The 18,038-nt window shown below is 35.2% G+C and overlaps 1 protein-coding gene across 1 annotated transcript in view; it reads right to left on the bottom strand.

The window, feature by feature from the left end:
- Positions 1 to 18,038, bottom strand: part of LOC150108066 (tRNA (carboxymethyluridine(34)-5-O)-methyltransferase alkbh8-like) — a 249,687-nt gene that overhangs the window by 30,087 nt on the left and 201,562 nt on the right. The window contains exon 10 of the mRNA XM_090415571.1: positions 2,373 to 2,528. Within this exon, the coding sequence (XP_090271697.1) occupies positions 2,373 to 2,528 (156 nt within the window). The remainder of the gene's footprint in view (positions 1 to 2,372; positions 2,529 to 18,038) is intronic.

Below are 18,038 nucleotides of genomic sequence, written 5' to 3' on the forward strand. Positions count from 1 at the left end.
ATTGTTTTTAAGGATACATCGATAGCTTACCACTAAGTGCGCTTTAAGAATTTTCCAACGGACAGAAGTTGTCTCGCTAAAGGAACACATAAAGCACACAAGTTCACAGATTTCTGAAATTGATAGCCAGTCTTACACACTTCATTCGGAATTCTCTTTCTTCTATCATACGAACATTATGGAACCTTCGCCAGATTATACCAAAATAGTATAAGTACCAATAAATACCAACATAGTTTAAGTAACCAAAATACGTTACTTATTAATAAATAATAATTAATCCTACTTGCCTACTAATCCATAATAATAATAAATAACAATCAAGGCTTGAAAAATTTTATCCCTGCTAACCAATCTGCCTGATTGGTTAGCAGGGATAAAATACCTCACTTGTCAGGTTCAGCCTAAGTGAAGTACCACAGTTGCTTAATATATTGCACTTCAAACTCACTGAGACTACAAAACAGTATAATATCATCATAAACGAAACTATAGTAAACAACACAAAATCAGAAAAACAGACTGGACACTGCTGATGCTGTATATACTAATCTTAAACTTATATTAAAAAAAATATATAAGAAAGCATTAACAAAAATAAAAATATGTTCCAAAATCAGATGGAATACATGGATAACAGACAACATATTAAAAGACATACAAAGAAAAGATGCCCTATGGAAACAACTTAAAAGGTCACATAACAATACTGTTCTACAAACTGAATGCAAAAGAAACCGGAATCTCTTAACAACACAGTTTAAAACTGCAAAAAAAAACTACTAAAGAAACAAATAGGTTAACAAAAACAGCGCAAAATGACATAAAGGAAACCTGGCACTTGATCAATGAAATGCTGGACAATATTACACAAAACAGAAACGCCTCAGAAACAATAAAACATAGCTTTGCTTGTGAGCCCAAATCCCTCAAACAGTTGGCAAACAACTTTAATCAGCACTTCATGAACTCTGTCCAAAAACTGCAGGAAGCATTCTCTCCTCACACAAAGAAATATTCTCCACTAGGACCATGAGCAACTCAGTCAATGCTGTTCCCCATAGTAAGAAAAGAAGAACTATCACTTGCAATCCATCAAATTAACCCTAACAAAGAACCAGAAATAGACAGAATTACACCAAAAGACATAAAACAAACACTCAACTAAACTATGTCCAGTTATACTAAAACTGTTAAATAAAATCTTTGAAATGGGGCACATACCTGAAACACTAAAGACTGCATTAATCACTCACATACATAAACATGGAAAAAGAAGCATTATAAGTAATTGCAGACCCATCGCCACATTGTCTGTAATCAACCAAATCATGGAGCGCACTGCATATTGCAAACTTTCCACATACATTGAAAAATTCTGAATCATCCCAAAAACACAAATATGGCTTTCAAAAAAATAAAGGAACCGCAACACTCCTGGAAGACTTCACAGACCTAACAAATGCTGTGTTGGATAAAAACAGAATAGTGTTAGTTGTTTTTATTGATCTAACAAAAGCATTTGACACACTAACACACAAAACCTTGTTGAACAAACTAACATATATCGGAATCGGAAGTCATCTACTCCAGTGGTTCAAAGCATACATGAAAAACAGAAAGCACATCACAAGTAAAGGATCAGCACATGGCAAAGAGGTACCGGTAAGCTGTGAAGTACCACAAGGAGCTGTTCTATCTCCCTTTCTGTTTAACATATACACACCTTAGGGATCATATTGCAAGAAATAACACTCAAAAATGGACCAAGATGATATCTGAATGATATCAGAGAGATGAAAAGAGAGAGAAGGAGAGAACCACAGGAAGACAAAAGAAATGTTAGGAGAATAATATTAAAGAGATGGCTGAAGCCAAAGCAGCACTAAAACTTAAGATAAAGAAGCATAGAAGAATTTGGAGAAGACTTTGTCCAGCAGCGGAGAGACAAGTGGCTGATGAAGAAGTAATGGTAATGCTGCCAATGAAATATACAAGAGTAAAATAGCAGACAAAATGAGACGTGCTGAGAGGTATTCTAGGAAGGTAATCGAACACCAAAATTTGCTGATTGGTGACTCCAATACACTATTAGAGCAACCTGCCAGTGTACAAAATTTGAATAATGGTACAATCAACATAAATAATACTACTTACATGTTGACTGGATATTTTATTAATCTGAAAAAAATTAATAGCAATTGTATGTCTAAAATTATATAACAAGCTGACATTGCAAGACATGACATAAGTTTATCACAGCAAACCTGAAGAAAAAAATATTACCTGATTAAACAAGATTAAAAACAAATGCAATTTATCAGAGAAACGCATTAAATAATTGTCCATATTGTGGTAAATTGTAAAATTACCTCAATTAAATGTTGATTCTTTCCTAAGTACTTTCCATTACCACATCCAACATCCACAATCAGAGATCCATCTGGGAGTTTCTGTAGAAATTCGGCAACCCTAGGCCATGGTTTATGCCTCGTGTCACTGAAGTGGTCTGCTATTACTTCATATACCTGAAAAATAAGTTTCCTACCTTTGAATAAAGGAAAGTTTTTTGTTTTGCTCTTCTTTTTATGGTGATCTTAAATACCAAAGCTTAACTACTGTAAATAAGCAAGGTTATTCATACTTCTTGACACCTAAGCTGAGGGAGAAATGGGTAATAGATCAGTAAGATGCACAGAAGATTAAGCTGTTTGATAAATATAGCAAGTTGTCAATGAGAAAGCAGTGTCCCCTGAAAAAGAATGGCAAGCAACTATCTAGTGGCATCTCTCTTTCTTGAGCCACTACTAGTTCAATGTATTTAATGAGTGTACTGCAAGCGATTTTCAAGCAGATATTCAATGTGCAATATTCAAAGTAGGGTTATTGTAATGTTGTTAAGTGCAGAATGCAGATGTGAATGCTGCATATTATATTAGTGTAAATGTGCTTCAAGAGGTAGACAGGATTTAATATTTGAGAGTGATAGTTAACAAGGACCAGAAGCTCAGGCAGACAAGAGTCAGTAGAGATCCCACAACTTATTGCTTATTGTTATTATCTCTAATTGTCAATGAGGCCATTGACAATTAGAGATAAACACTGTTCCACTGTAGATGGCCTTATCACTTGAATTAAGCAAAAGTCATGGGTAGATTTCAGTAAGAATATAGATGGTAAATATCATGAATGTGGGAGATGTTTTGGAGGTTATTGAGAAAGCTTAGAAATGAAGGAAAGAGTACTGTAAAAGAAATCAAAGATGATAAATATAGTATGAAAACTGAAGATAAGGATATCCTAGATGTCTGGAGTAATTACTTTTAGAAAACCTTTAAATGAAATAAGCAGTGACAGAACTGTAGTAGAAAACTTTCAAGAGAAATGCAAACAGGAGTATATATTAATATTTGGGGTAGAAAAGCCATCAAAAATTTGAAATGTGAAACAGCTGGAGTAGATGATATTCAATCAATATTGCTCAAATATGGAGGTATAAAAGTGTTGCAATGGCTACACTGCATACTTCAGAGGGGCTTGGTCAGAAGGGCAAATTTTAGATGACTGGAGTAGAGTGCCCATCTATAAAAAAAGGAAATAAAGCCAAATGTAAGAATTACAGAGGAATTTCTCTACTATGTTCCAGGAAAGATTTATGATTTTGAATAACTGTAGAGCAGAAATTGGGAGAAGAACAAGCTGGATCCACGCCAAATAGAGGTTGTCGAGATCAGATTTTCACTTTATTACAAATAGTTGAGAAATCATTGGAGTATGACAAGGATCTTTGCTTAAGTTTTTGTAGATCTGGAAAAGGTTTCCCGACAAGGTGTCCAGGGAAAAGCCTTTCAAAACACTACAGTCAGATGGGGTAAATAGAACATTATACAGGGCAATACACAGTTTATATTTAAGTTGTAAGTCAGCAGTTAGAACTGAAGGAAATACAGGAAGATGGTTTGATGTAAAATCAGGTGTAAGACAAGGATGCACATTATGAAAGAATGTAGTAAATTAAAGTGGAGATATCAAACTTAGCTCTTTGTTCAATGCAGATGATGTGGTGCTCCTAAACACATCCAGTGCAAATCTCCAGGAATCTCTAATTAAACTGCATAATAGTTGTGAAAAATTTAGCGTGAAAAATCAGCAATAAAAAGACTGAAATTATGAAAATAAGCAGGAATATAGAAAATTTTAGCTGCATTCTGAATAGAGAGCCTATATAATAGTAAAATATTTCAGCTATTTAGGCACAGTTTTTATTGAGGATGGCAAGTTAAATCTGGAAATAAACAACAGAATAAGCAAAGCTGGGGGAAAAGCCAGTTGAATAAATTTGTATGGAATAATAGAGAAATTAGCCAGTATAAACTAGCAGTATACAAGACACTGTTCAAACAAGTTTTAAGTTATGGGTTGGAAGGATGGGTTAGAAATAAAGTATTTGATCAAATATTGGAGAACACAGATGAGGGTTCGTCCTGAAAAAATTAATAGCCTTTGAACATGTGGCATCAATGGCAGAATCATATTAAAAATGGAAGACATTAGGAAGGAACTTGACATTGTTTGCATTCAAGAATGTGTGAGCAGGGCTAATCTAAGACAGTGTGGTCACTTAAAAAGAATGGGAGAAGAAAGGTTAGCAGAACACGTGTCTGATTTTACAAAAAAGACTCAGTCTTAGAAAACAATTTCACAAGATTTTATAAAAACATGCATGCAGGCATTAACACTAAGCAAATATTGCTGAAGAAAACAACTAAGTCGGTCCTAGAGTCCTAAAGGTGTCCCCATGAGATTGTCCCATATTTGGGACAATCTCATGCACATTGGTACAGTCTCCAGATTAACTCACAAAAAGAGTTAATCAAGAGGAGACATCAAAACTGACCTTTATATCAGTGTGTTGGAGTGAGAGGTTTTCTAAAAAACTCTCCAAACCTCAACAAATTTGGATGCATGAGACTGCCCCAAATATGGGAAGTTTGTATTCTAAGGATATCAGCCCAACAGCCAAGACAATCCAATTTAGCTCTACGGAGCACCTTTAGGACTCTAGGACTGAGTTAGCTGTTTTCTTCAACCATATTTGCTTAGTGTTAGTGCCTGCATGCACTTATTATTTTGTGATCCTGAAGATGGTAATATAACATTACCGAAATATAGGAAGTATTAATTAAAGTTTTTAACAAAATATTAGATATGACAATACTGAAGTTCTGAGAAGTAACAGACCAATTTGGAGGAAAATTGTTGATAAGAGATTAATAATAATGTCAAGTAGCCTGAATACCTGCATGAGGGAACATATCAAGAAATAATGATAATGATGATGATACACTTGCCTTAGGAGCTTTGGTGTAATCTGTACAACCATGACCACCTGATATGAGTCTGTTGAATTCAGGGAGATCTGAATATTTGTGATAATCAGGATACAATTATTAAAAATATGGATGGGTAAAAAGAAAGAGAGAGAGAGAGAACATGTACATTTTTTGCTGTGAAACATCTGACAGAATCATCAAGGAAATGTACTAGAAAAGACAAAAAGAGAAGCTTTGGAGACTCACAAAACAGTTATACACACACACACACACACACATATATATATATATATATACAGGGTGTTCGGGATAAATTTGACAGTTTCGTAAGGAAAAAGAAAATCTTCTTTGTATCTATTAAATTTAATGAATTGACAAAAAAACATTACAGGCAGAGTTAATTACAATACTATCAACAAGATTTACTCAAAATAACCACCATTAGCATCGATCACAGCTTCAATTCTGCTTCGGAACCTCGAACAAGCTGATGCTACAGTCTCCCTGGGAAGGGCCGCAAAAACTGTTTTAATTTTATCCATTAACTGGGCTTTTGTATTACTGGAAGTGCGATTGGTGTCTTTTTCAACTGCGCCCCATACAAAATAATCCATGGGGTTAAGGTCTGGGGAGTTTGGAGGCCAAACATTTGGACTGGTGAAGTCGTAGAAATTTTCAGACAACCATTTTTGACTTTTCCCAGAGGTGTGGCAAGGGGCCGAATCCTGCTGCCATACATACGGCCTACCATTGGCTACCCTTGTTATCCAGGGCTTGACTACAGTTAGCAACTCCACGAACAAAGCCCGAATTCCAATGCCAGGGTTCTTCAACACCTGTTCCTGCAGATTTGCGAGGAATTCTGCTGTACGAACGCAATCAGATCGTCTGCTAGGGATCTTTCTTCTTGCTACATCCTCGTAGTCACCATTGCAAGTCTCTAGTTCATGCCTGATTGTTTTTACTGTATTCAGGGAGCATTGGGCAGCAGTCGTAATATCCTTATTTTGATGGCGGGCACGAATCATCATGATACAAGTTATTCTCTTCCATGATTCAGGTGGGTTCCAGCTATCCATCCTTTCTGACATCTTGTATATGAATGAAGAAGGGTCCAAACTTTTAAATGAAGAGAAGTGTGTGTTAATACATGTAACTTACGGAAAAATATAATTAATTATAAATATGTCAAATTTATCCCGAACACCCTGTATATACACACACACACACACACACACACACACACACACACACACACACACACACACACACACACACACACAGTAATCCCTCGATTAATGCGCTCTTTAAAACAGGCGCATTAATCAAAAACATATTAAACGAATATAATAACCTATGGGAAAATGTATAATTTGTTCCTCAGATTTCTTTTTTTTTTTTTATAAAAGAATTAGGGCATGTCTCAGGGCATAGTTAAAGGAAAACCATGAAGCTGAAAGACAATAAAACATATTCAGAATATAAATTTATTATTCTGCTTCTTAACAAAGAATTGAGCTAACGTAGTTTGGTGGGCATTCTGTTTCTTTTTTTTCATACAACTGACTGTATGGCCCTATTGCCTCTTCTGCAAAATTTACTGGTTCTCTCTTCACCAGGTTCAGCCACTAAGCATTGCTGCTTAAAAACTTCAATTATGCAAAAAATATTTTAAAATTGTTTCTGTGAAATCTCTTTGGGCTTGTCAGTGATTAAATTTTCTTCATATTCTTCAGGATCTTCCCGCTGTGCATCTAAATTTAGCAGGTCGAAATCACTCAACTTCTCAGAATGAGATTTAATTAATTAGATTCATTTGAAAAGCCTCTAAAATCATTTGCACAATGTGGAAGAATGTGCTTCCAAACGGCTCGCATATTGCTAGCAGTAATTTCATTCGATTTGCGACTTTATAACTAGGCTGAGATTTCTCTGATTTGGCCAGAAAAGTCTTGGAAGGCATTCGATTCCAAAAAAAGGCCAGTTTCATTGACATTAAATATTTGTTGATCACAATAGTCCCCTTTTTACACAATTTTCTTCAAAATCTCTGGATATCTCCTTATCCGCACTTGCAGCTTCGCCTGTGCTTTCTCTTTGTATTCAGCAGTTGATTCACCTATTTTTGCGTTCTTGTCCTATCTTTGTTCTGGACTCGCCTTGTTGATTTTTCTTTATTATTTCAACTTTTTCTTCCAATCAGATTACTTTTCGAATCATTTTCACACTTCAATTTCTTCTAGAAACATTATGCAGGCTATTTCTCTTTTTGAAACGCTCAAATCACCCAGCACTAACGTGGAATTCTTCTTTTTTTCCATCATTTCACACTTCTATTTTTTGCCCTTTCTTTCCAGGTTACAAAGAGACAATGCTTTTGATTTAATAAGGCCAGTGTTTAGCAGGATCCGCTTTTTGGTTACGATCTTCGATCCATGTAAAAAGAAGTCTCTCTAATTCAATCATTATAATACTTTGATTTCAAGGGCATACATGATGAACTTGAAGTAGCCTTACCTTTCTCTCTGTATTCAGCAGTTTATTCACCCATTTTTGCGTTCTTGTCCTATCTTTGTTCTGGACTCGCCTTGTTGATTTTTCTTTATTATTTCAAGTTTTTCTTCCAATCAGATTACTTTTCGAATCATTTTCACACTTCTATTTTTTTTTTTTTGCTCACTAATTCTTTTATTCATGATTAAAGGTTAGGAAAATAATTTAAAATAAAAAAGTAAGCAAAACAACTGCACAAGATATGATCAGCAACGACATAAATTTTGACGGTAAATTTGGAACATAGTGTACATGGAAATAGTGTAGTATGCCATTAAAAAATAACTTTGTAAAATGTTTCAAATCGGTAATTAAATTATTTCATCTTGGTGAGTGATTTTTTAAAATAGTTAGCCATAAAAAATGTATAGATCGAAAATTTTTAAAATCTGTAACATTTATTTTTAAGATATATATAGGTGCACTAATCTAATTTTAGAGGTGCACTAATCGAATTTGGGTATCGAAAAAAAATGATGCACTAATTGAAAACACTAATCAGGGATGCATTAATCGAGGGATTGCTGTATATAAAATCTGAATATGAGAGTTTAACAGTTAACCGAATCGTGTGTCTAGGCATACATGCTGTATAGCCACTGTATTGTATTACATAATTATCATTTATGTGCCATACAATACAGCCACTATTGTATGGCACATAAATGATAGTATACAAGAGATCTGATATACTGTATAATGAATGTGAATTCCAAATGTTATGTAAAATGAGGCTTAAGTTCTTGTTTAGGCAATCATGCAAGTGAAAAATCTTACTAGACTTTCTGAAAAGGAGACAAGAGGTTATCAAAATAAGCCAATAAGTCATAATGTGCTAGGATATTGAAGTTATATGCAATTTATTTTTGTGATTATGGGTAACATACTGAGATGCTCATGCAGTACCACTGTTAGGCCCAGGAAAGTGGGGGGACACTGCTCTGGGCTCTGATTATCACAAACACAAAAAATTAGTAAATGAGAGATTAAAAAAATGAAATATTCCAAATCATATCACATAAATTAGTTGTTAAGAACGACATACAACAAACAAATACTGCTTATCTTGTATGGGCAGCAGCATAGGAAAGACTTGACATCATTTGCCAAGGATGCTAGTCAAAAGCATAGTTTAGTTTTTGGTACTCTTGCCAAATTTGTAGCTATGCATTTGTTTTTGTATGTGACAGTTTTGATAACTGATAAAATATCCTATCATTGACACCCTTGGCAACTGCTCCAATGCCATAGCATTCCTATACCACTTGTGCAAGTGATAGAATTATGTGCATCACTTTTCAGCAGTAGCAATTCCTACTCTACTGCTGAAAAGTCATCATCATCATAATGCTAAGCTATTTTGGCACTAATGCTGGATGACATTTTGGCAACTAGCATTAGTGCCAAAATACATATCATCCACAGACATATCCAGGCTGAGTGCATGGGACAGGATGAAAATAAGCCCAAACCTCTCTACATATATATATATATATGTGTGTGTGTGTGTGTGTGTTGAAGATACCAAGAAATTTTATATACTTGGTTTCAATCATTTCCCAAGTAAGCAAAACAAAGTTTTGCGTGCGAAATATATTCACATCTGGGCTACTTGTATATAGAGGGTAATGAATTCATATCACTGCATCCCATGATGCAAAGCACACCTCCTTTCAGGCATGTATAATGCAATGCATAATGGGAAGGGCCACCACCCAAACCAGTTTCGACCTTTATTGAGGTCTCTTCAGTGGGAACCAGATCCAGGAGAGATACCAAAGTTGAAGTAATGCAGAAGTCATATAGAATTAGACAAACGGTGCTTGAACTTCTTAATAAAATTTTTTGGATGAGAGAACAATGTAGAAAGTTATGGAAAATTATGGAGACAACTATCGTGTTAGAGCAAAACTTTAGTTTAATATAAACCAAACTGAACACTCGACGTTTCGACCTTCATATCAAGGTCATCATCTGGAGCATACACATATATACAGAGAAACAAGCTGCAAGCTGCACTACAATCTACATGGTTTACTAAAGTTATTGACCAACCGTTAAAACAATTATTGGCCTGACCTCTGGTGAAAAAAAAAAAACGTTTACTACATCAAAGCACACACCCCCTTTCAGGCATGTATAATGCAATGCATAATGGGAAGGGCCACTAACTAGACCGGTTTAGACCTTTATTGAGGTCTCTTGCATTATGGAATGCATACTAAAGCAAGTGATATGAATTCATTAGCCTCTATATACAAATAGCTCAGACGTGAATATATTTCACGTGCAAAACTTTGTTTTGCTTACTTGGGAAAAGGATTAAAATCAAATCATTGGAAATATTTATTAAAGTGTAATTTAATTTATATTCTTATATATATATTGTCAATTCCTTAAGTGATTTAGTAATGTAGTAATGATTAAAATCAAGTATAAAATTTCTTGGTATCTTTAATGTATAATACACCCAAGGCAAAAAACTTTCTATATATATATATTGTATTCTTATTGGCTTAAACCAAAATTTCATATCCTGTAGTACTATCATATCTTGTACACCCCTTGAGGGTATATATATCAGGAATTTGATGATATATATAGTTCTCTTATCATATAATTGTATTCTGTTGTTAATGGCATAACAAAATAAGAAAACTTCCATACTGTAATATAATTATTATCATTATTATGTGATGCCTCCAGGAGTCCAAGGACTCATCACAGAAGGCCACTCACTCTACTTTGCTACATACATATCATCTCCACTTTTACTCAGTTCTCCTACTACAACACTACCACCATCAATGCCATCTACTGCCCATCATCACCAATAACGGTATTTTTTGTCTGTAAATTGCATGTTCTGAAGGCCGATTTGTCTGTACATGGGATGAAAAATCCTAGTTTCCGGGAGAAAAAAACTCTGCTAAAATGGTCATTGATTGGTATGGGAAATGGTGAAAATCGTGATATCAATTTATATGATGAAATGAAAATATTTTGTAATGTTTTCTGTGAGAACGATAATTCCTCATAAGCAATCCTATTATGATGTTTGAACACGATATGTGATATTCATGATTCATTTCCGAATGTAAGTATTGCTTTAAGAATTTTATTGACAATTCCAGTTCCTACTGCCTCAGCAGAGCGAAGTTTCTCCAAATTGAAAATAATAAAAAGACTAAGAACCACAATTTTGCATTACTATCAACGGAACACAAATTGTATGCAAATTTTGACTATAACAATAATTTATGACATGCATTTTTTTTAAATTATTACTCATTCTAAGATCACCACTCCATCAACAGAACACAGAGACATGCACAATAATAATTAAATTCTGTTTTCATTGATATTTTGTTGATTTTTAATCACATAAAAACCATAGCCTTACAACATTTTTTGATTTTGTCATTATGAAGTATATTTGTGAAGGCAGGAGGATGGAGCACATTTTATTTAACAGTTTATTAGAGTGATTTATAAATTTTAAATATTAGATATGGTATTTAGATGGGCCTATGCTCACATTCCAGATTTTAAAACTTCTTCAACTAATGTCAGCTTTGCCCAAAGAACAGATCTTATACACCAGGATATTTTTCCAAAGGAACACTATTTTTTGGAAACCTAAAAAATAAAAAAATAAAAAAACTTTCAACACATAAAAATGGACTGAAAAGTACTGGCTTGAAGGATGACCTAACATCTACATCTTGTAATATAGACGCTATGTCAGGAAATTCCATCAATGTATGGTAGAGACCATCTTTTTATCATTCATTAATAGGATTTCCAACTATGTACTGAAAACTTTGCTCTGCTTTATTTTATAAAATTCCTTTATCAATTTCTGTTTCTACATATAACCCCTCTTTTCAAACTGTCAACCAATTTTTGAAATCCATAAACTTTTAATCAATTCCGCATAATAAACATTCCACAATCTTAGTCACTAACACTGGATCCTCTTTGCTACTTCTACATCCCAGAGAAACCCAAGTAGCCAAACATGAGCAGTGTAACTTCATATATAGTCGTATCAAAGCTTTATGAATATGGATAATAATTTCCATATGCTTGGAAAAAAAAGTCTTGTTTTTATCCTTCATCCAAGAATGAGCATGTGTAATAACTTCACATCAAATTGCCATGGTATCCCATATCGAGATGTGCTACATATTATTGAATACTAGGGCAATGCAATGTGAAGCTATCTACCTCCATGTGCAATTAGCCTAATCCTGAAGTTACTTCATGTGCTCAAAGAATAAAAACAAGAACACTGTTTCTCGTTAAGTATAATTTACTTTTTAACCAAATTGAAAAAACACTACTGCTACATTAACTTCTTTGACTCTACTTTGGTGTATTTTTTTAATAACCAAGTGTGATCCTTTGTGCTATTTTGTCCACTTCAGCAATATGTCCCATAAACTTCAATTCTGTGTCCCCATCTCAGCCCAAATTTCCTGGCCTCATCAATACAACAAGCAGTGTGCAATCTTTTCAGCCTAAAGTGCATAATTTTACACTTTACAATAATGAACTGGCATCATCCCTGGACCATTATTATTATTATTACATAACACTTTCAGGGAGTCCAAAGGCTCATTGAGGGCGGGCACCTGCTCTACAGCTCTCCATCTCCACCACTCCACTACCTTCATCATCTACACCAGCACCAATTACTGCCAACCACCACCACTAATTTCACAGACAATCACAAACATCCATACCCATGGCAGGATTTGAACCCACAGCCTTTCTGGCTGGAAAGTAGATACACTAACCACTCGGCCAACCAGGCCAGCTAAATTATCCCTGTAACAGTATCATATGTATCTCCATTCACTCTGGTTTTTGTAATAGAATTCAATGTAGTATCCTGTCAAATGCCTTTGCAAAGTTTAGCAATATCATGATACAGCCATTTCCTTTATTACCAAAAGTGAGTCACTTACCATGGCAAGACTTATCTTTCACAAAGCCAAGCTGTTCCCCATAGAACATTTTATTCCTCTTGCTGAATTCTGGCCTTACTAACTTTTCCATAACCTCAATTGTAACAGCCATTCCTGAAATATTGACCAGTCTATAATTTGCCACTGCTACCTCTGCCTTCCTTCAAATCCCCTGAGACCATGTAAATTAAACAGACTCGTTAAAGGAGCAATTCTCTTGCATTTGATCATAACTCATCTAGTTCCATACTTTATTTACATTAAGTTTCTGCAACATTCTAAGCCAGTGTTTCTCAACCGCCAGGCTGTGGCCTGGTACCAGGCCATGGCATCAATTAGACCGGTCTACGAGAGGTTCTCCTGGAATTTGTTATTTTAGTTTTCTAAGCATTTTTCATGAATAAATATTTTATAGTGGAAATATCCTAAGGAGAATAAAATTCGTGAATGTGTCAAAAAGCTCAGACCCAGAAAGCCTAAATAACATCTGTGTAGCAAATGTCAGTGGAACAAGCTGCATATTTTTAAACATGGAAGTATTCATGAATGATCAGAAATTTTCAGACATCAAAATCTTTTAACATTCAGGAAAGGGAATACCGCTGTTTATGACCGGTCATAAAAATTGCCTGCAAGCCAATTACAACAATGGGTGGCGTATCCTCTGTATCCTCAAAATAATGGATTGCCATTGTGAGTGCAAGAAGTGTGAATGAATTCAAGAATAAGTATGATAGCTGGTGTGTGTGTAGTATGTGGCCTCCCTCGATGAGTCTCTGACTCGGTGACCAATCAGCAAGGAAGTATAAAGAAATTTTTTCCACTGAAATTGAAGATCAAGGTAATCTGTATCTGGTTCTCAAATCTAGTAATACGGAATACTGTTTCTTTGCAAGTTTGCATTGCAGTGTCTAAGTTTCGAAACCAGAGTGCCACGATTTTTTAAAAGTAATAGGCCTACAGATTTAAATTTTAATATGAATAAGATACAAGGGACTTTGTTTAATTTTAGTGTTAAGAAATCTCTTATTGAAGGTGTTTGTGATGCAACAAATAGTGATTTGTCCACCTCAAGCATACAGAGTGATTTCCAAGATGTATAAAAGGAGGGGGAAAACTACTGGCACAGAGAAGAAACAGTCTGCATTCGCTTGTAAGTACATGGACAGTACATGGAGTGCTGCATTTTTAAATTCAAAATATTAGTGTTGGAACTAGTGTTTAGAATTGAGAGATTCATACATTTTTATTTATTAAATTACATACTTTGCATATATAAATATTTGGTGTGTGTGTGTGTGTGTATGCGATAATAAGTGTTTCGCTGACACATTGACATCCTGCTTCCCCTGCACAGCTGACTTCTATGTGAGTTACAATGCATAAATATTTTTCGCACTACTGTTTTTTTTTTTTTTAAACCAACATTATTAAAATCAATTTAATAATACGATAATCAATTTTACACTGAATAATATAAATGTTTGGTGATCGGAATGGGATATGTCAATGAAAATCAGCACAAATTAATTTAATGATGTTGGCCTGAGAAAACTACAACATGCTACAAGATTTCATTAGTCCAGTGATTGATAACTAATTTAAATGTAATTTTATATTTGTCAACATGCCACACCATATACAAAAGTGTACTAATACTCTTTATGATTAGGCCATAATTAATTATTAATATTTATGTTAGTTTAATGTATGAACTTGGTTGAAAATCAGTCCAAAGCACCTCCTATTCAGCCAGCTATGTTTTCTCAGAAATCCTTGTCATATCAATTTTTGCATTACTCCCATTTGGATCATACATCATTGCAAAGAGATCACTCAAACAATCCAACTATTTCTTTTGTGTATGGTTGATGACTTCAGCCATTCTTCTATAATGCATCCTTTCTTAATCATTCTTGTACTCACTACATTGCAAAAAAACTCTTTCAGATTACCTTTGGCATGTCAAATATCCTCTCATAATATAACGTCATCTTTCTCACCTGTTAGAAAGATAAAATCATATTATGAGAAGATACATCAGAGGAATGGATACACTATGATAATGTTGGATTTTTCTAAGGCATTTGATAGGATATCACACGAAAGGCTGTTGCATAAACTGGAGAATATGGGATTGGAATATAAACTCTTGACCTGGATCAGAGGATGGTTGACAGACAGATATCAAAAAGTGATATACAGTGAGTGTCAATCTGCTAGATTTAAGGTGACCAGTGGTGTACCTCAGGGTTCAGTCCTCGGGCCATTATTGTTCAATCTATACATTAATGACACCAGGCAAGGTCTAACATCAGATGTGCAATTGTTTGTCAATGATGTGAAGATAGGCAGGGCAATTAGGGATCCTATTGATATTCAGCAATTACAAAATGATTTGAATAGGCTGGAAATTTGAGCAAATGAAAATGGCTATCAGTTTAATGTTAGTAAGTGTAAAGTTATGCACTTTGGCATGATTAGAGTTCCAGCAGCATATTATATTAGTGGGGTTATGCTACAAGAAACTGAAGAGGCAAGGGATCTTGGCATGTTGGTGGATAGGAATTTAAAGTTCAAAGGTCACATTAGCAAAAGCTGTAGATACAACTCAGAGGATAATTGCGATGTTGAAGTGAACCTTGACATGTAAGGATAAGGAAGTCATTTTGCTCTCTTTATAAGGCTTTGATAAGACCACACCTGGATTATTGTGTGCAGATTTGGTCTCCCGGGTTCCAAGGGGATAAAGAAGCTGTGGAAAGGATGTAAAGAAGAGTTACAAAGATTATATCCAGATTATGAGATTTAGATTATGAGGACAGATTGCAAGTACATGGATTGCAGATTCTGGTTAACAGGAGAAAGTGGGAGTGATGTGACAGATGTCTATAAACTTTTGAATGGGTGTTATAGGATAATTAACTGATGAAATTTTTTGTTATATGGAAGGTGGGGAGAGAACACGGGGCATCCATGGAAGTTAAGTTTGTTGACAGTCAAGAAAGGGATAAGAACTAGGTTTTTCTCTCACAGAGAAGTGAATGAGTGGAATAAATTGCCCTTAGGGATAGTAAATGAATTTAAGGGAAAGTATAAAAGCTGGTTTGGGTGATACTTGATGAGTCCTTGATTCCCTGGAGGTCTCAGATAATAATAATATTAATAATAATACTGACTGAGCATGCGAAAGCATTCTTATATTCTCTCCAGAAAATCCATGTAACTCCCACCTTACTTATTCTCCTGCCTATGGGTAAATCATACTGCAGTTTTATACTTGAAAAGAAATCATATTCTTATCTTAATCCTTTAACAAGCATTACCAAACAAAAGTTTATATATGAAGTAACTTCATAACTTGGCTACACACACACACACACACACACACACACATTGTGCACTGATTACTGATTTAGTCATTATTATTATTAAGAGAGACCACCAGGGAGTCAGGAACTCATTGAAAGAGGCGATACTCGACCAACTGTCATACCTTTCTTGAATTCATTCGTGCTACTTGCACACACAACACTTAATGGCAATCCATTCCAATCATGCACCAGTCTATGAGAAAAAGATCTAGCCCTCGTCCGCTTCTTGACAGCATTCATTCTCAACTTCCAAGGATGCTCTCATGTCCTTTTCCCACCACCTTCCATAAAATGAAAAATTCCATCTACTGAAATTCTGTATAACCCTTTCAGAAGTAAGTCTCAATCACATCAGTCCTCTTTCTCCTGTTTGCTGGTGTCTGTAGCCTACAAATTCTCAGTCGATTTTCATAATCAGTATTCCACAATCCTGATATCATATGTGACACCCTCCTTTGCACTCTCTCCACTGTATCAGAATCACCACAGAAACCAGGAGACCAGACCTACACTGAATAGTCCAAGTGAGGCCTTATCAAGACCTTGTAAAGAGGCAAAATGACTTCCTTATCGTTACATATCAAGGTTCATTTCGGCAGTGCAGTTATTCTCTGAGATGATTTACGATTTGCTATGTGACTCTTGAACCTCGATGGCAAGATCCCTAACCTGATCAGTTTCTTCTAGCATAATCCTACCAATATAATATCACATTGGATTCCACGTGCTTGGAGGATATCATGTGGGACGTTTCATGCTGTCAGTATTCAATTAAACCTCCAACATGACAACACTGGATATCTAAACACACCAAAGTGCATGTCCTTACATTTATTAACACTGAACTGAGAGTCATTTTCATATGCCCACAATTCCAGCCTATTGAAATCATTCTGCTAGTACTACATATCAGCAACACTCCTGATTACCTTACCTGTCTTTGCATCATCAGCAAATAGCTGCATGTCACAGGTCAAATCCTTCCCAATGTCATTAATGTATAGATTGAATAACAATGGAGCAAGGACTGATCCTTGAGGCACACCACTGGTTACTGTGAATCTTGCAGATTCACACCCCAATATATGTCCTTTGATATCTGTCAATCATCTATCCTCTTATCCATGGCAACAGTTTATAATCCAATCCCATATTCTCCAATTTATGGAACAATCTTCCATGCTGTGTTTCGTCAAAAGTCTTAGAAAAATCCAAAAGTATCACGGTGTACCCATTCTCTTGTCTAACTCAGTGGTAACATTATTACAGAGTGTGAGCAAGTTGCTAAAACGTGACCTTCCCTTACTAAACCAGTGCTGTTCATTTCAAAGGAGAGATTCTCTGTCATCCCATTTCTGAATGCAAGTTCCAACCAATGTTTCCAAAATCTTCACCACCACTCCTGAGATACTGATTGGTCGACAGTTGGATACATTAGTCTTTGCACCACCTTTGTGCAATGGGATTATCATACATTCTTTCCACTCCTGTGGAAACTTCCCTGTTCTGAAATTATATAGCTTGGTCAAGGGAATAGCCACTTCAGTTGAACACTCTTTTAGTATTTATGCTGATATCCCATCAGTTCATATTTCCAAATTCTTATTCAGTTTGTGCAAGTGCCCTAGTACTTCCTCCTCATACAGAAGAGTTTCTTCATACAGTGAAGAGGTAGGAGTTAAATGTTGTACCAGGTCGATAGCTTTTAGCAAAATGGCTACTCATTAGTTGAACAATGCCTTCTGCATTAGTCACCCATATACCATCTGCATTCAGCAGAGTTATTCTTTCATATTCATTCTTTC

The sequence above is a fragment of the Typopeltis vanoorti genome, chromosome 3 (genome assembly GCF_054136105.1).
Source record: "Typopeltis vanoorti isolate ZY-2024b chromosome 3, IOZ_Tvanoo_1.0, whole genome shotgun sequence".
Taxonomy (NCBI): Eukaryota; Metazoa; Arthropoda; class Arachnida; order Uropygi; family Thelyphonidae; genus Typopeltis; species Typopeltis vanoorti.